This window comes from Lutjanus erythropterus, chromosome 22 (assembly GCF_056507025.1).
Source record: "Lutjanus erythropterus isolate fLutEry1 chromosome 22, fLutEry1.hap2, whole genome shotgun sequence".
Taxonomy (NCBI): Eukaryota; Metazoa; Chordata; class Actinopteri; order Lutjaniformes; family Lutjanidae; genus Lutjanus; species Lutjanus erythropterus.
This window is the reverse complement of record NC_139338.1, coordinates 28,259,514-28,277,461: the sequence shown is the minus strand read 5'-3', so window position 1 is coordinate 28,277,461 and position 17,948 is coordinate 28,259,514. Positions and strand designations below refer to the sequence as shown.

Below are 17,948 nucleotides of genomic sequence, written 5' to 3'. Positions count from 1 at the left end.
GCAGTAGCACCAGGTACTATATGTTCATTTACATTTCCAGACAAATGTAACTGTTATCACATGAAGGCAGAAGATTTTGTGCTGGAAAAGAGTTTCTTCTAGAAACCTTTAGAGTCCAGTCAGTAATCCTGAGTAATCACCACAGTGTTGGAGCCAAAGCTGAAGCCGTTTAGCAGCAGTTCCTCTCATGGCCACTAGATGGCATCCAAGAAAAAACTGATTTGTATTGAAGTGAGTGGGGAAACCTCCAACTTTTCCCTACAAATACAAGGTCAACACATTTTTTTCCAAAACAGATTCAGTTTTCAGTTGTTATTCCACAGAGAAAATATTAAGGCATCAAGAAGGGATTTTTTCTTCAATGGCAGATTTCAGTCAATCATGCTGAGCTGTAGTGGTTGTTGATTGGGTCAAGTTGCACAACTCTTTCAAAAGTTGATTACCAGTATTAGGATTCTTGTGTATCTTTTGTGTTCTTTGGTGTTCCATCGTTGAGTTAGGATTCCGGTTTGTTTCCAGTGACAAAGTTGGCTAAAAGCAGAAACGCCAAGCTTCAAAAGATCCCTTCAGAGGCTGGAACTTTCTAAGCATTTGTTTGAATTAACTTTTCTTGATTGGCTCTTTTTGGTCAGTTTTATGTTACTGTGAGTTGTTCTCATATTTTTCCAAGCTCTGTGACTGGGAGTCCGAGTGTTTGGACTCCTCGCTGTTGTTTGTTCCTTCCTTTCGGTCATCCTCAGTTCCTGCCACTCCCTGGAAGTCCTGGTCAAACTCAAGATCTGGGAGCTGCAGAGTGTCAGTAGGTAGACCAGGTGATCGTCTGGACTGGAATCGAGCCAGGCCTCGTCTCCGCCTTCCCAGAGCCTTGGGGCTCGGTAGGCTGCGCACCGACCCTTTGGAAGTCTGCCTGGAGAACTGGAGGGAGAACTGACGCCCCCGTGGCTGGATTGGTGGGCAATGTTTAGCCGTTAGTGATGTCCAGCGGAATTCCTTGGGCCCCAGCTGGGTGGGGGAACAACAGACTGCAGAGCCGGTCCTGGAAATAGAAAGACTGAGTCAGTTATAGACCTTTTCTATCAACATGGAACAGTCTTTGCTCTGGTTCTACACCTAATTCTGTTTGGAGCATGTAGACCAAAAATAAATTGATTTGAGGCTTAAAAAGTTGGTTCCCAGCCAACCAAGAAGGGAGTATCATATTCTACAAGTCTTTGTGCATTCAGTGATGCCTTTTGTTGATGATGCATCCTTGATTACAGTGGTTCTGTTAAAAACAAGTGGATAAATGGGCCGGTTCACTGGCTAAAATCCTGAGCAGAAGCATTTCAAGAGCCAGAGCTTATTTGCTGGAAAAGAGCCTTTAAAGGAGTGGAAGGGTAGGGTTATAATATTTAAAGGAGAAAGAAGATGCATACTCTCAAAGCTGAGACTGAAACATTATCTCAAAACCACAGCGTAGAGGTTTTATTATAGGTACAGGTGGATAAACAAACAGTTGAAAGTCAGAATTTATCATACTTTGAGCAGAAAACCATTGAATTACCTTGGGGCGTCCAACCCCTGTCTCTCCTCAGTGGGTGAGGGATCCAGTCCATTCTGAGGTTTTGCTGCTTCACTGCCAGAAGAGTCCACGTTATGACAGATGTCACCAGACAAAGGGGGGCTGACAACGAGCCGGGGGAAAACCGCAGAGGGCGAGCTTTCAGGGGACGGAGGGTTGCTGCTGACCTCCCTTAAGGTGGACAGGGTGTCCATGGCAGGAGGGGGCACAGGCAAGGAAGACGGTGGACGTATGATCTCTGAACCTGGATGGACCCTGGATGTATTGACGTACGATTAAATGAATGCCATGAAGACTTGATACAATCAGACTCAGACAGTCTCAACCACTGAGCCACCTTGGGGTCAAATACCATATCAGCTGTCACTTGAATTCAGCCAGTATGGGTGTCTTTAGTACTTAAAATTGATCAATTCTGTACCTGAAGTCTGGGAAGAAGCTTCCTGTTGCATCACTGCTGTGTCGTTTGAAGATGGGTCGAGGGGGTCGGAGGTCAGGAGGCTCCTGAACGCTCAGCAGCCGGCGGACTCGACCCAGAACCTACAAACATCAGAAAATACGACTGAAATAAAGTTTTCTGTAAACATACAATCTGTTTGTTTGTATGAATGACTGTAGATATCAGTCTGTAAGATACTGTGTGTGTAGTTCATCTACATTGAAAAGATAATTATGAAAAAGATGCTGCTGGATGACTTGTAAAAGTTAGCAAAATGCTAGCAAACAAACTAATTAAGCAAGCTAACTAATTTACATCACTCATGCTAGTTAGCTAGCATTGCATGGACTGTAGCTAGTTAGTTAGCTTGCATTCTGCTAACAATAGCTAACTTAAGATGTGAACCTTTAAATCATGGGTAAAGGAAAACAGGAAAGTTGACCTAGCTTCCATATTTGCTCAACTACGATAGTCACACATATATATATATATATAAAAAAATGTTTTATTACCGATTCTTGGCGCCAAGCTAAAATAGGGTCCTGATGTCGTGGACGACTGTCAGTAACATCAACGTCATCCAACTGCAGGATATCAGAGAGTCTGGAAAAAAAAAAACATTGGACAAAAGTTTTTCATTTTGCAGATAGATATGACAACATGAACTCTGGCCTGATATAACTTTACCCACTGAGCTCTGAGTGTGTGTGTGTGTGTGTGTGTGTGTGTGTGTGTTGACCCCATATCGGTGGTGGAGCCAAGGAATGATGGGATGCAGTAGTCGGCAGCAGCCAGCGTGTATGGCGGCCGCGCCTCGCTGTCGTTCCAGTACATGTCTTTGGTCATGTGAGGCAGGTTCATGTGCATCTCGTCTACAGCCAGCAGAGACACCTGCAGGGACAGGTACATAGGTAAACAGGAAGTGACAACAAACCAACACCTAAAAAAAATCTAAATTAGTTTAAGTGTACACTATATTTATTTATATATTTCCAGCTCTTTACCTTGCTGTCCAGTAACCAGTAATTTTACTTCACAGAACACAGGAGTTGCTGGTTTACCGCTGCCTCGATCTGTTGGTTTGTTGTGTAACTTATATGAATTCAAATTAACTCTTTCAAGTTACAAAATCGCACAATAACACAAACAAACTAACAGATCGAGGCAACAGACCAGCAACTTCTGTGTTCTGTGAAGTAAAATTATTAATTTTGTCAATGGAATATTGTTGGTTTGGAGAGAACAATATTTGGCTTCAATAACAGTCCAGATTGATTAGAAGCCATGTTTCCATCATCATATTTTTATGTTGATACATCTTGAAGTATCACATTATAAAAGGTGGATGGAAACGGCGAAATTAAAAGGAAAAGAATCAAGTTTTTATGCTCGAATGAGGTGGGATTTTGGCTTTGGTTTCTGAGCGCTGTGATTGGCTGCTTACCTGCAGGTTCCTGTCGATGATCCAGTTTGCTTCAAAGTCGTCATCGTCCTCTCCGAACGGGTTGATCAGCTGCTCTGCCACCTGACGACACACAAAAAACACACTTCAGTCTCACTGTGGAAAGACACGACTAAACACATAAGTTGAATTTGTCCTTGTTTTAAGGACTTTTGGCTGCAGCCTCTTGGTTCCGCCTCAACTGTTGATCAGATTTATACAAAATCGAGTAATGAAATTCAGTGTTCAGTGTTTGTCAGAGGGTCGACTACTTTTAATTTAATGACTGTTCTTGTCTTTCGTCTCGCACTAAACAGAGGACAATCTTTAAATCTGCTCTTGAGGCTCTTTTCTGCCTCTCTGGCTCGTATCCACCAAGTCAGTTATTAATAACTTTATGTGAGATGTTATTAATAAAACAGCACAAGGTTAAGAGACCACAACGAGGTCAACAGCACACCTGTTTATGTCTCAGTCAAGAGGAAAACAAGACAGACGAGAACAGAACAGACGCTGATGTGTGTCGCTAATGTCAAACATGACTTCATATTAGACCCTCAGTGTAGGCGCCATTTATCACTGGCAAGTTTGTTTTATTGTTAAATTGTATTACTTGTTGAGTACAGTGAGGGAATATTTAAATATAACGTCAGGGAGTATATTTAAATACTTTATATGATTTTATTCTTCTGTATTTTTGACTTTTGAGTTTTCTGTTGTCGCTCTGTGCAGCTTTTGTAGACCTGTAACAAATGAACAGGAAGTAGAACTTTATTGTGAAAGGTTCTGTTGAGTAGGAACCAAACATGTTGATGGTTTTATTCTTTTTGTTGACATTAAATCAAAGTATGTAAAAGTGATTTTCACCTTCAGCCAACCGGAGTAGAAGAAGAACTGAAGCAGGGTGAAGACAGGGACGTAGAGGTCGAGGTCGTGACCCAGGTAACCCTGGGCGGGGTCGAGGAACTGACGACCAATCAGACAAGCGAAGAAAAATGTGTAGACGGCGAGAGTGACGACCTGAAGAGAGACAGAGGACAGAGACTTTACTTCCTCTGTGTGTCTCCGTGTGGGAGGTCCAGAACTCTGATTGGGTTACAGTAATGATGGAGGACGATCTCTGATGTGATTAGATGAGCTGCAGTTCCATCTGTCTTAAACATGAGACAGAGACAGATGTGAGACAAGAAGTAGAGAGACAGGAAGTAGAGAGACAGGCCTGTGTGTAAACCAGCGGGATGCCGACCCAGTCGTATCCGAACAGAGTGGCGCACCAGGTCCTGAATGTGTTCATCTCCTGCAGAGAGACGGACAAAGAGACATCAGGGGGGACAGTTTGACGTCCACAAAAAGCCCCCCCACCCGCTGGGAGTCAGCTGGGTGTCACATTACCTACATGTCTGGTTTATGTGGTCACAGACTAACAGGGATTCAAATGGATTTACTGGATGTACGAGTGTGTGTCGCTGCCTAAGTGCCAATTTCTCTGTGACAGGACGAATCTGTCACCTAATGGGACACTTCAGTTTGTGTTAATGTGACACCAGAGGGACACTTGAGGCTCAAAGCACTTCAGATCAGCTCAGTTATGCAGAAGTGGACCGAGCTTCAAAAGTGAAACCAATGCAGGAATGCCTTCAACCTGCAGTCTTTCTAATGGCCAGCAGGGGGCGACTACACTGGCTGCAAAAAAAAACAAAAAAAACAGCATTTTTGACTAAATTCATTGATTTTTCAGCACTCACAGAATATTCAGTTATATTAATATGTTAACATGGAATATATCAAAAGAAAGAAAAAATCTTCTGCTTTAAAACACAAAGTTTTTTGTTTTAGCTTCATTCATTTTTTTTGTAACTAAATATATTCTTAATTCTTAATCTGCAAAACAGATAGCTGTTAGCTAGTTCATGTTTGGTACAAAAGTCTTGGTGTATTCAGCTATTTATTTAGACAGTTATTAATGTTTGAAATATTTGTGTTAAAACTTAACTTGTCTCCTAACACAGACTTGTTAGCCTCTTGTGCTAACTTAGGTTTTGTTTCCATAAAATGGGCCTAGCTAGCTAGTACTGAAACACCTCTAAAAACATGCTATGTTCAATTTTCCTGCAGCATTTTTCCTTTATCTTAGCGTGTTTTGTTTTATCCTTCATGTTCGTGTGTCGTCTACCACCAAGTGTCTATAAATTCATATTTTAACACAGAATATAAAAATGTTAAATTTAATCCCATGTATCACATTGAGAATGTTCTGCAGGTCGATGCTGTCCTGGATGCGTCCTTCCTGTCGAGCTTTAGACGCCAGGTTAGAGAACCAGACGACGGGAATCCAGTACTTCAGGTGAGGAGAACGGATGTTCTCAAACACCTTCCTCTCCTCTGGAGTCATGAAACCTACAGATGGACAGACAGATTATTCACAACCAGTCATCAGTATCTTATCTCTTTTAGTTTAATAACCTGTTTGCACTTAATATAAATATATAATATTGAGGGGAATGACTAGCAACAGCAAATTTTATGAAAATCTAGTTGTTGATGTGATTTTCTGTGGAATTGAGGGTTTATCAGTTCAACAGATCAACCAATATTTCCACCTGTGCTGTGGAAGACAAAAACAAGAAAAAAAGAAAACACACCTTAATGCAAAAGTAGAAATCTTGTAGTGTTAAACTCTCCAAATCTCTTTCATTAGGACTTTAACTCCTCACAAAACAAAACAAATCAGACATGCAGGCACATCACAATCTGCTCTGCTCTCCTGCAGCTGTAATTGGCCGATAACGAGCCAATCCCTGGGGCCAGATCAGACGGCTACAGGAAGGAAGAAGAACAGCCGGGAAGGAGCTGAACTCCATCTGACTTTTGTACATTTCAGTTTAGACACAGCACGGAGAGTTTAGTTACACATGTGCACACAAAATATATAAATACTGTGTAGATTGTACACATAATAATAATAAAGAAGTTTCCAGGTTTGTCGCCCGTCGACCAGCTGAACACTCTCACCTGCCTCGACCACGTGGTCCATTGTCGGGAAGCGCTTGCAGACGGCGGTGCTGACAGAGCGGAAGATGAGCAGTGATGTCAGGTTAATGTAACGAATGAGCGTCCGGCGCAGCAGGCGGCCATATTCATCTTTACCCTGAACACAGCTGGAGCAGGAGGCAGATGATGATATAAATCACATGGTGGACTGTAAACACACTACAGGACCACCTACCAACTCAAGCTTGAGACCTGTACCCGAACCTGATGGGACCTGACGGGTTTTGGGTTGGGTCGGGCCATAATTTTCACATATTTCATGGGCTTAAGTTGGGTTTGGGCTGCATTATTATATGAGAATAATGTCAGGCTGTAATTGGGTTGTGGTTGAAATATGCTAATGAGGGACGGGTTCAGGTCAAGTTTGGGCTGAATTTTGTTGTTGTTGAATTTTTAACTAAGATCTACTATCAGCAACTGTGCATTTGAACTAACATTCATCCGTCTTACTTTAGCGACTCTAAAATCTGAGTGATTATCTACAATTAAAACATGGTGAAGACTAACAACTTAATGCTAGCGGTGGAAGAAGTACTCACATACTTAACTTTAGTAAAAGTAAGGATACCACAATGTAAAAGTACTCTGCTACAAGTAAAAGTCATGCATTTGAAATTTTGCTTGAATAAAAATGCATGCATATTACCAGCAAAATGTGCTTAAAGTATCACAAGCAAGTGTCACTGTGCAGAATAAGAATCACCTCTCACAACGTATGTTTTCTTATGGAAGATTTAATTTACCTGGAGATGTGGAACATGAGTCGATCAGGCCAGGGCAGGTTAACAAACTGATTCCACCATCGATTCACCACCAGAGTCACATAAAAACCTACAACACAAACAAACACACATTCACAACATTTTCATTAAATACATATGCATTCATACAAATAAAACTTGGTTTGCAGCTTCATCCTAAATTTGAACTTTAATCCAGCCTTAAAAGTTGAGGCCAAAAAGGCCCAAACCCGTCCCTCATTCAGAGTTTTCAGTGACAGGGACAACACATGCAGGGAATACAGCCCAAACTCAACGTAAACCCATGAATTATGTGAGAAATACGACCTGACATTATATTAAATATCATTTTTACTTATAAAAAGTGTTATTTTTTAATTTATTTAAGCATTTATTTATTCTTTTTTTTTTATATTATTTAAAATTTGTATTTGCTTATGTCATTTTTCTGGCATGTATGTTATTTTTCTCTTTCTATTGAGGAAACTTTGGATTTGTTGAACAGAGGATTGTTTGAAGGTTGAACATACAGACGCTGTTTGTTCTGTGAGTGTTGGTGGAAATCATCAGGGTGGAGATCAGATACACAAACACTCAGCCTGCTTTTAGTCTTTTTCTGCTCTTTAATGATCTGTTTCCATTAGCAGCCTGCTAATGAGGCAACCAAACACCCCGTCTGTCTAAATGTCAGCCTGTCTCTCTGTCTAACTGTCTGTCTGCCAGGCTCTCTTCTAAGAAGGAGCGTAACGTTTATATTTTAGTTGTTTTAGCTTCTGTTTGAGTTTAATTTTAGTTGTTAGTTTTCAACAGCGATGGAAAAGTACCCAGATCTTTTACTATAATTTTTTTTTTACTATCGATCTATTACAATCTATTTACTATAATTCAGTAAAATAAGCAATACTACAGTGTACAAATACTCTGTTACAAGTAAAAAAAACCCCTGAATTATAATTGTACAGTACTTGAGTAAATATTTACTCAGTGTCTTCTTGTCCAAACGCAGCAGTCATGTGTCGTCCGTGTGTCTGATCTCTGTTCTCAGAGGACTAATATTAGCGCGGCTCCTCCTCTGATTATTAATAATAACAAACACTGACTGTGTTCTTTAATCCCCCGTGAATCTGACAAGTAGACTGTAAACCATTAGAGTCCACCAGGGACAGAAAGGACACAGATAATGAGACAGATAATGAGACAGATAACGAGACAGATAACGAGACAGATAACGAGACAGATAATGATCATGTTATCTGTCAGAGGGCTCCTCTCAGGTATTTATTGATTCAGCTTGTAAAGAATCTGTAGATAATCTTTAGGATTTCGTCAATAAATTGGAGTCAAACTCAAGTGTTATTTTTGTCTTGAAAAATAAAACTACTTCTGATGCTTAATACAGCTGCAACAGACGACACTGGCTTCTGATTGGCTGGCTGGTATGAATTTAAAAAGGTGGGTGGGAATGCACCTAATGCTAACTTGCTAATGTTAGATCAGTGTGCTAACATTTGCTAATTAGCATTTTCTGGTATTTTATCATAAACCAAAGTATTGGACTCATTAAAATGTTGACCTGACGATGGTGCTAGATGAAGAGTAAACAGACAGTAAACAGTCAGTAAGCAGTCAGACGTACCCAGAACGAAGGTGACAGGAATCTGCTCTGCGTATTTGTCACAGTACATGGAGAGTTTCTCAAACAACCTCTTCTGACTGTTGGTGAGGACGAGTCTGCAGAGGACACAGGCGTCAACAAATGCAACGCATTAAATTGTTCCTTCCTGGTAAAAAAAAAAAAAGTGTTGCGGCAACAGTTTGTTGTGGTGTCGTTTACAGTGAACAGAAACCAATAAGGGCTTCTTCTTTGTCTACTGTGGGGAAAGTCCCCAGACTCCATTGAAAAAGTGCACAATTTTGAGAGTTGCTGAGTTTGGAGAAACTTTATAAACTTTGTAAAATGCTGTTTATGACAAATTCCTAATTATTTGGACCTTCTTGTGAGTTCAGCATTAAATGCAACACAGTAAGTTGTTTCTTCCATGTAAAAAAAAACCAACACTCAGCTTGTCGCAGCATCACTTGCAGCAAATACAGTAAACAGAAACCAGCATAGGCTACTTCTGGGTCAGACATGAAGAAAACCCCAAAAACCCTGAAAAAATTGCCCAATTTTGAGAGTTGTTGAGTTTGGAGAAACTTTGTTTAATGCAGTCTATGACAAATTCTTAATTATTTGGGCCTTGTTGTTCATTTGGCTAATGTTCTACATGAAGTTTTTTCTTTCTTTGCGTCCCGTCTGTCCCAGCATGTTGGCTGCTACAGTTGTGCTGCATTTGGATTGACAGAAATGATGCACATGTTTATTTGCATATAGCGCGGGTAAAATGAGATCACAAGTGGTCTCTCAAGACACATGTGGAGACACATTTTATTGCCAGGTGTGAGCTGATGCACTCAGAGCTGTCTTGTGATTGGATCACCCAGCACATGTTAATATCAGGTGTGAACAGGACCTACACGTACAATCAGAAACAGGTTTTAAAGGACAGATTTCTATGATGCAAAGATCCTAATAACTGACTAATAAACCACCTTGCAAACACACAAACACATTGTAACTGTGTGTGTGTGTGTGTGTGTGTGTGTGTGTGTGTGACCTGTACACGAGGCTCAGCACAGTGTAGAGCAGAACAAACAGAATGAACTCTCTGTATAGCAGCTTGTAGATGCTTCCCTTCCAGCGCAGCAGCAGCCGGTGGAAACTGAAGAAGGAGGCATTTGCAACCTTACTGGAATATGTGACGGTCATCCTGAGACCCCCTGATGGACAGACAGACAGACAGACAGACAGGCAGACAGACAGACAGACAGACTCTCAGTACTCTACTTTTCCATTTACATCTTGGATAATTAATCCCATTGTAATATTATGACTGTTGTTATGAATCTAAATGATAATTATTGTTATTGTCAAAGAATTTTACTCACAGAAAACCTCAAAGACGTCTTTGTTTTTCCTCAGCCGTGTTTTCCATCAGCCTCCTTCTTCCCTGATTTGTTTTTCCAAATGCCATCCAACTGCCACTGCCTCCCCCTCCATCTCTCCCTCCCTCTCTCCCTCTCTCCCTCTGATGCTCCCTGGTTTTCTCACCGTGATGCTGTCCAGTTGCCCGGTAATGCCAGGCAGCAGACCACATGCACACACACTCACACACACACACACATGTACAGAGGTCCAGAGTTATACTGATGATCTGACGAGCTAAATGTAGTCATGTTTCAGCTACGTGCGTGTTGGCATAGCTGACCGTGGAGGTAAACATGTATAAACAGAAACGCTGTCAGTGACAACATGATGTCACACCAGAGTCTTTTTGGCATCAATATTTTATTTAAGTTGTACTTTAAAGGGATAGTTCAGATTATTTGAAGTGTAGTCATATGAGGTATTTATCTGTAGTCAGTGTATTACCTACAGTAGATGGTGGTCAATCAGTTTAAGTGTATGCTATATTTAGAATATATTCCCAACTTTACTTTGCTGTCAGACTCTGATGCGAAACTGCTGTTATATGAACCAAGTATTGTTCTCTTCAAATTAACCAAACTTAATTGGCGAAATCAGTAATTTTAGCTGACAGAACACAGGAGTTGTTGGTCTACTGCTGCCTCAGTCTGTTGGTTTGTTTGTGTTATTGTGTAACTTTGGTGAAGTCGAACTGTCCTTTTAAAACACTGAAGTCACACAGTAACACAAACATAGAAGCACCAGTAGACCAGCAACTCCTGTTTTCTGGAAGGTAGAATTGATGACTTTGCCACTAGAGTTTGGTTGATTTGAAGGGAGCGATATTTGGCTTATATAACTGTGGTTTCCTGTCAGAGGAATCTGTCTGACGTAAGATAAAGTGGTTAAAATACTCAAAATATAGCACTTAAACTGATATTGACTATTTAAGGTGGACATTTTCAGTGGCTGAAATACCTTCATTTGCTGACCCTGTCCACAGCAGTACATCACTTAGCTTCCCTACTTGTGCTCCTCTCTGCTTCTCCAAATTGCAGATGTCCTGACCTATATTATATAATATATTTCTAAATTACAGGAGAACCCGTGGTAAACACACCATTTTATTGACATGACAAATTTTGCAAATGCAGTAAAGAGTAACTGATATAGACTACCTCCTTTTCGTGCATGGTGAAAGCCCCCCGACTCCCTTAAAAAAAAATGTACAATTTTGTGAGCTTTTGAGTTAGAAGAAACTTTATAAACTTTGTGAAATGCTATCTTTGACAAATTCTTAATTGTTTGGGACCTACTTTAAATTCAGCAAATATTATGAATAATGTTTGTCTTTATGTAAAAATATTGCGTCTGTCTGTCACGTGTATGGCGTATTTGGTCTTTTCATTTGGATGTGTTTGACTACTATGCATTGCTAATTTACACATTTTTTCAAAGCTGCTATACAAATCTATGTGTGGGGCGAGTGTTTTATACTCAAAAGACAGATTTTAGGTGGACATTCCTTTAAAATTGAGCCATGATGGCTGCTGTTACTTTTGTACAGTAGAAATGGACCGGAGTGAGACGTCTTTCTTTCCTCGCTGCGTCTGTTCTGCGCAGACGCAGAGTGATCTTTTCTGGTATGAAACTCTCTTGTCTACAAGGGAACTCCAGACTCGGGAAAGATCTCGCGAGAGTGACAATTTTATCCCAAACTACAATGATTATGTCAGTCTAAACAAGTGTTTTTTTGGTCCTAACCCAAACCATTTTCTAACCACATCTTTGTAGCGTCATAAAACATAACTGGTTTGTACACGGCGTACAATGGAGAAACGTCTACAAATCTCGCGAGTGTTTTGCAAATTAAGGGTTCCCTTCTAGGCAGGACCGACAGAACGGAGGTGTGTAGTGTGGACCCCTGTTTTAATGTGGCTCAGATCGCTGCTTTGCGGTCAGTTTGCCGTCTTCTCTCGGCTCTCTCTTCGGGTATTCAGCTGTTCTCAGACCGGTGGTGCTCCGCCCCGCAGGAGGGAGTGTTTGGCGGTAAAATCGAGAGAGGACACAGCGACAGACAGCAGCAGAGACTCCGTGAACAGGTAAGGGAAACATTAGGCCTGTGGTTAGTTTGTGTTAATGTATACTGCTATTTGTGCCGTTAGATAACCGCCCGCCATGATTAATAACGTACACTCACTGTACTCCAGGCACGCGAGCTTTTCTCGTAAATTCTCGAAATAAATAATCAGGTCTTGGTAAATAAATGTATCTGTGTAATCGTTGTTTCATTTATTTTGACTGTAACCAACCCCTACTTCGCAAATTGAGTCGTTCAGGAGAAAATAAAGCCAGTTTTACTAAAGTGCGTGTGAAGAGAACTCCAGTCCCACGAAAGATCTCGCGAGAGTTATCAAATGATGTTCTTTATCTGACCGTAACCAGGTGTTTTTTTTTTGTCCATAAAACTAAATAGATCTGAACTACATGTTTGTAACGTTATAAATAGTAAATAGTGTGTCTAACGTGCACAACGACCAAACGAGTAATCAAATCCCGCGAGAGTTTCACAAATCAGACACGACCGGGGAGAGGCATCCTGCATGTCAAACATTTTGACAAAATTCATAATTCAAACAAGCCACGGGGACAACTGCGACTGGGGAGAGACAACTAGATGAAAATAAAACCTAAATACATTAAATAAATAAATAAATAAATAAAAATAAAGGCACAGGCACATATTCTACAGGCCTCTGGGCCTTTGGCCTGTAAACTTTTATGGAATTTGGCTATAATAATCAATAAATTTATGATATATATACCCTCTCCTCTTTTTTGTCATAGGTAAAGACAACATGCTCATAATGCAAAATCTTAGCATAAAATGTCAATAATGCATTTAGCAACACCCTTCCACTCCATAATTTTTTAAATAAGGGATTTAGGATAAAAAAAAAAGAGTCTGAGATAAAATATCAGCAATTAAACAGTACAGAATCTAACAGTACAGAATCTAAGCAAAAGTTTCCAAAGTTTCTAAAGATGTTAAATATTGCCTGATGTAACGTGGGCAAAAGTGTATAAAACTTCAAAGACACCTTGTATAACTTAAGGTACTTATTTTAATAAAAGTAGTTTATTTTTATTTCCCATAAAATGTTTATTACTGGAAAAACGTATAATCAATAAACTGATTGACACTGTCGTTGAGGATACATATAAATGTGTATCTGTTCTGCACATGCTCAGAACCATGCCGTCAAACGTGGAGATCAAGGCCAAAGTGAGCGACCCGGCGAAGTTCGCAGAGAAGGCCGCCCAGCTCAGCCAATCAGAGGGCACGATCATCAGACAGCGCGACACCTTCTTCAACTGCAGCCAAGGACGACTGAAGCTCCGAGACTTCATGGTACTGACAACATGACTGTGTGTGTGTTTTATTTTATCATATATCTTTATTATAACCATATCACTGACAAAATTTCACCCACATCAAAATAAGACCAGAAAAAACGCTTTACCATTTTTCAGTCCATGTAATGTTCTAATATAATGTCTGATTTCTATTCTGACTTGTTGTGTTTGTGGTTTTTTAGTCCATTTACATTTGTGAATATACAATTTCTCATACAAATTAAAAAGATTTAAAGTAAACAATCAGTTTCATTTTTGTCACTGTTCTAGCTGAGCAGTTGAGTCTACAGTTTTAAAGAAATGTTCTGAATCCAACCAAATTAGTTTAATATGTAGGCATCCATAAAACGAAAGAGAAATTCTCTCATTTCATTATTGCAAAAAACACTTTTTTAAAGATCAGTATTGTCTCTGAAGTTTGCAAGCACCTGGTTTACTGGATAAAATAATTGTCTAATTTTAAACAATGCTTACTTCTTTTGTTGGTAACACAATATTCTTTTTAAATTTCCAAACAGACTTCTATTTAATAATTTTGCATCTGGAATTCCACGATGGTTTAGTCGGAGGAGTTGTGGATCCCGAGTCCTCCAGGATGACTGAAACGTGTACTATTTAAGATATAGTCAAATTTAAACTGCAGATTCACATCAAACGTAATATTTTCTTGCAATAAATTCAAAAGACAGTAAGGTTTTGCATCAAAACCAACTGCAAACAGTTTTGGAGTAACTGGAATTCCATATTTCCTGAGAAATTCTGTACAAATAAAAGTTTGTTTTCATTTAGTAAAATATTCTTTACCCAGCTGTCAATAAACAATGTTTTATTTTATTTTTTTAATATCTTTATTATTCCAAATTAAACATCTGAGTCTTATTTACATGAAGAGAGAGAGAGACTGAGCTGCAGACACAGAGACTGAACTGTGAGCGCCACCTGGTGGCCACTGGGAGAATCACATTGACTGACTCCAATGAACCAGAAGTAAAGTGTGTTTCCTTGTGTTTTAACTAGTTTGAACTAATGACCAGAGCTCGACAGTAAGGTTTGCCTGCTTGCCTGTAAAATACCATGTTTGGTTAGTAAATCTGGCAACTCACTTGCCTTAATAAAATAATTAAAGAGTTAAATTATTTTGATAATTGATCAAAATGGTAGAAAATGCTCAGATGTGGAGATTTTCCACTTTTTTTTTTTCCAGTATCATATCTGGGTTTTGGACAGACAAAACAAGACATTTTTGGGCATTTTTCACAGTTTTCTGACGTTTATCTGCTGCGACCCAAGATTAAACATGACAGTCAACTTAAGTCTTTGTTATTTGATAACCACTAATATATAAAACAATTTACAAAGTGCAAATCAAAACTGATGTCAGGCAAGTAGTGGAAACAAACAAACATTAACGCTGAACCCTGAATGACAGCACACAGGTGTGAAAGGGAGGTTTGACTTCAGGTAATCAATAGTGATCAATGCAAATGTCATTAAAATGATGTGTAAAAAAATACCCCTGAGCAACACTTACAAGCAATAATTATGACAATATATAAATAAAAAAGACAAAAAAAATGATGAAAATGAAAAAAAAAAGAATATAAATGAATAAAACAGAATATTTCAGAAAGCTAAAAGAAAAAGGAACAACACTCACTAGAAATAATTCTGAAAGAAAATAAGTTAATAAAAAGAAAATAAAACAATGAAAATGGGTAAAAATGACACCTTTAATGAGGTAAAAAGGCTAATAGATGACTAAAAATTAACAATCCTTTTTTTAAAAATGAAAAGGATATAAAAGTGCAAAAGTAAAAATGAAAAATAAAATTACTGTAAAAGTAAAAGTATCATTGCGTGAATCTACCACATCTTGTCCTCAGGTTATAAAACTGACTCTGTTTGTTTTTCAGAACCAGTCCGGTCAGCTGATCTTCTACGAGCGTCCCGACACAGATGGACCCAAACTGTCTCGTTACTCCATCAGTCCGACCAGCGACCCGCCGAGCCTCAGGGTAAAAACACAACAACCAGAGTGTGTTTCTGCAGCTACACACTGATGTTTATTCAGGTTTATAACTGTGTGTGTGTGCGCGCGTGCGTGTGTGCACGTGTAGGCCGTGCTGTCTGATGCCCTCGGGGTCAGAGGTGAGGTGCGTAAGGAGCGACGGCTGTTTCTGATTGGTCAGACCAGAGTTCACCTGGATGCAGTGGAGGGACTGGGGAACTACATGGAGCTGGAGGTAACAAACACACACACACACACACACACACACACACACACACACACACACACACACACACACACACACACACACACGCTCTGAAACATACATTTTATCGTCTTTTAACTGGTGTTTAAATGATAAATCGATCAATGGATGGAAGCAAAAATGAAACTTATTATTCAGTTTTCATCTTCTAAAATTAGACGATTTGCTGCTTATCTTTATTTTATTTTATTTTCATTATAAGTTCAAAATCCTCAACTTTAAGACTTTTATTTGCCAAACAATTAAACAAAAAAACTGATCAACCTTTACATGTTGATGTTGCCTTCCTGGATACTTTTTAATATTATACTGAGTTTCATAAAACAATACTGTTTAGTCCATAATAACTGCCTCTCTGTAACAAAAGTCTGACTTAAAAACAGAAATCTGTTTGTCATTCGTGCCCAAGCACCGACAGGAGTGAGGTGATTATTTTATTGTAAAGAATTATGATAATATATTCAAATAAATCACATTTTTGAGAGTTAAAGGAGCTCAAAATGTCATGAAACTGGACAGGTGCGTCGGAAGTGAAACTTTGTACCTGATGTGGATCGTGTGTGTGACTGTGTGTTGTCACTGAGTCATGATATCACCTCCACAGCTGCGTTTGAAGCGGCGTCACGAGTGACGCAGACGCTGCACGGCGGTTTATTATAGTTGTTACAGTGTTTGTTTTGGAAGTGTGTGAGATTTCCCAGAAGAAGAGAACAGACAGAACAGAACAGGAGCAGGTTACTGAGCTGGAAGTCATTTTCTCAGTGAGAGAGTTGAGTCGTCCTCAAAGACAAACAGGTGATTAAATGTGTTGATGAACAAAATGGATCCAGACTTCAGAAAGTGTGAACTTGTCTGTTGAATAACCTGTTTGTTTGTTTGTTTGTTCAGGTGGTGATGCGTCCGGAGCAGACGGTTGAAGAGGGACAGCAGGTACGTTTCAGCTCTTTAGTAGAGATTCATGTTGCACAGACGAGATCCTGTGTTCAGTCTCGGTCGTCTCGACACGCTGCTTTCACTGCAGCGTAACTGATTTTCACAGCACATCAGCAGCCTGATAACTGAGGTCTATAAATGATTAAAACTTATTAGATTAAATTAATGCAGCTTGCTTTAGTTTTCAGAGTGTTGCTTGCATGTTAATTGTGGGGGTTTGGAAAAAAAAAAAGGTAAAATTAAATAAAAATAGATCTAAGACAAGTTAAACTCAGTCGCCTGATGTTCTCCTGTTAGTTTAACCTTGGGTCAACTTTCATGTTTGAAACAGTTTGATTTGATCTGTCCTTTGTGTGTGTGTGTGTGTTTATTTTTTAAGGTGGCCGAGGATCTGATGGAGAAGCTCGGTGTTTCAAAGGAGAGTCTTGTAACCGGAGCGTACATGGACCTGCTACTGAAGGGACAGAAAGAGACATAAAACAAACGCACACCACTGGAACAGTGAGCAGAATACAGAGATCAGAATAAAACACCAAAATAACAGCGTCATAAAAACAGTGAGTAGTATCAGGAAACCTGTAAGCACCATATTCTGTATTAGTTGCACTATAATCAGATTACAGTAATCAGATTACTGATCATTATAGAATCTGATGTGTTAACTTTGTATTTGGTTTCTATGAAATATTTCATCAACATTCCCTCTGCGTGTTTGAATGTTGTAGACGATAAAAAAGATGTTTTGGAAAAGTTCTTGTTTTTCTAAATAAATGAACTCGGAGTTCAAACGTTTCTGGTTTACATGTGAATTAATTTATAAGTTGGGCTGCAACTAATAGTTATTTTCACTGTTGCTTGGTCTGTCAGTTATTTTCTCAATGATTCGATCACTTGTTTGGTCCATAAAATGTCTGAAAATGTCTGAAACTCCAAGATGACGTCCTCAAATGTCTCATTTTGTCCACAACTCAAAGATATTCAGTTTACTGTCAGAGAGACGTAAAAAAAAAAAAACTTGTCAAGTTTTACATGTCTCTTCATGTTGAAGGTTGCAGGAGGCTCTGTGTCTTTTTTTGTTCATCTGCT

General features: G+C 39.4%; 2 protein-coding genes across 2 annotated transcripts; one reads left to right on the top strand and one right to left on the bottom strand.

Moving 5' to 3' along the window:
• Positions 1-142: 142 nt before the first annotated feature.
• LOC146307085 (bestrophin-3-like) lies at positions 143-10,372 on the bottom strand. The gene is made up of 14 exons (XM_084710550.1): positions 10,221-10,372; positions 9,890-10,052; positions 8,869-8,963; positions 7,236-7,323; positions 6,454-6,599; positions 5,684-5,838; positions 4,661-4,738; positions 4,309-4,461; positions 3,445-3,525; positions 2,740-2,891; positions 2,513-2,603; positions 1,983-2,101; positions 1,544-1,816; positions 143-1,036 (listed from the first exon to the last, which is right to left on the bottom strand). Exons 2-14 carry the CDS (start codon positions 10,039-10,041, stop codon positions 640-642), a joined length of 1,980 nt encoding a protein of 659 aa, XP_084566676.1. The 5' UTR covers positions 10,042-10,052; positions 10,221-10,372; the 3' UTR covers positions 143-639.
• Positions 10,373-11,986: 1,614 nt separating this feature from the next.
• LOC146307084 (uncharacterized) lies at positions 11,987-17,654 on the top strand. Its single transcript, XM_084710905.1, has 6 exons — positions 11,987-12,341; positions 13,492-13,651; positions 15,570-15,671; positions 15,774-15,899; positions 16,818-16,859; positions 17,242-17,654. Exons 1-6 carry the CDS (start codon positions 12,172-12,174, stop codon positions 17,338-17,340), a joined length of 699 nt encoding a protein of 232 aa, XP_084567031.1. The 5' UTR covers positions 11,987-12,171; the 3' UTR covers positions 17,341-17,654.
• The last annotated feature ends 294 nt before the right edge of the window (positions 17,655-17,948 follow it).

Coding starts and splice junctions, on each gene's coding strand:
- LOC146307085 (XM_084710550.1), bottom strand. CDS start 10,041: ATGACCGTCACATATTCCAGTAAGGTTGCAAATGCCTCCTTCTTCAGT. Junction 5,839..6,453: donor GGACCACGTGGTCGAGGCAG/GTGAGAGTGTTC, acceptor GTCCATCTGTAG/GTTTCATGACTCCAGAGGAG. Junction 2,102..2,512: donor TAGCTTGGCGCCAAGAATCG/GTAATAAAACAT, acceptor TGATGTTTGTAG/GTTCTGGGTCGAGTCCGCCG.
- LOC146307084 (XM_084710905.1), top strand. CDS start 12,172: ATGTGGCTCAGATCGCTGCTTTGCGGTCAGTTTGCCGTCTTCTCTCGG. Junction 15,672..15,773: donor GCGACCCGCCGAGCCTCAGG/GTAAAAACACAA, acceptor GTGCACGTGTAG/GCCGTGCTGTCTGATGCCCT. Junction 15,900..16,817: donor GGAACTACATGGAGCTGGAG/GTAACAAACACA, acceptor TTGTTTGTTCAG/GTGGTGATGCGTCCGGAGCA.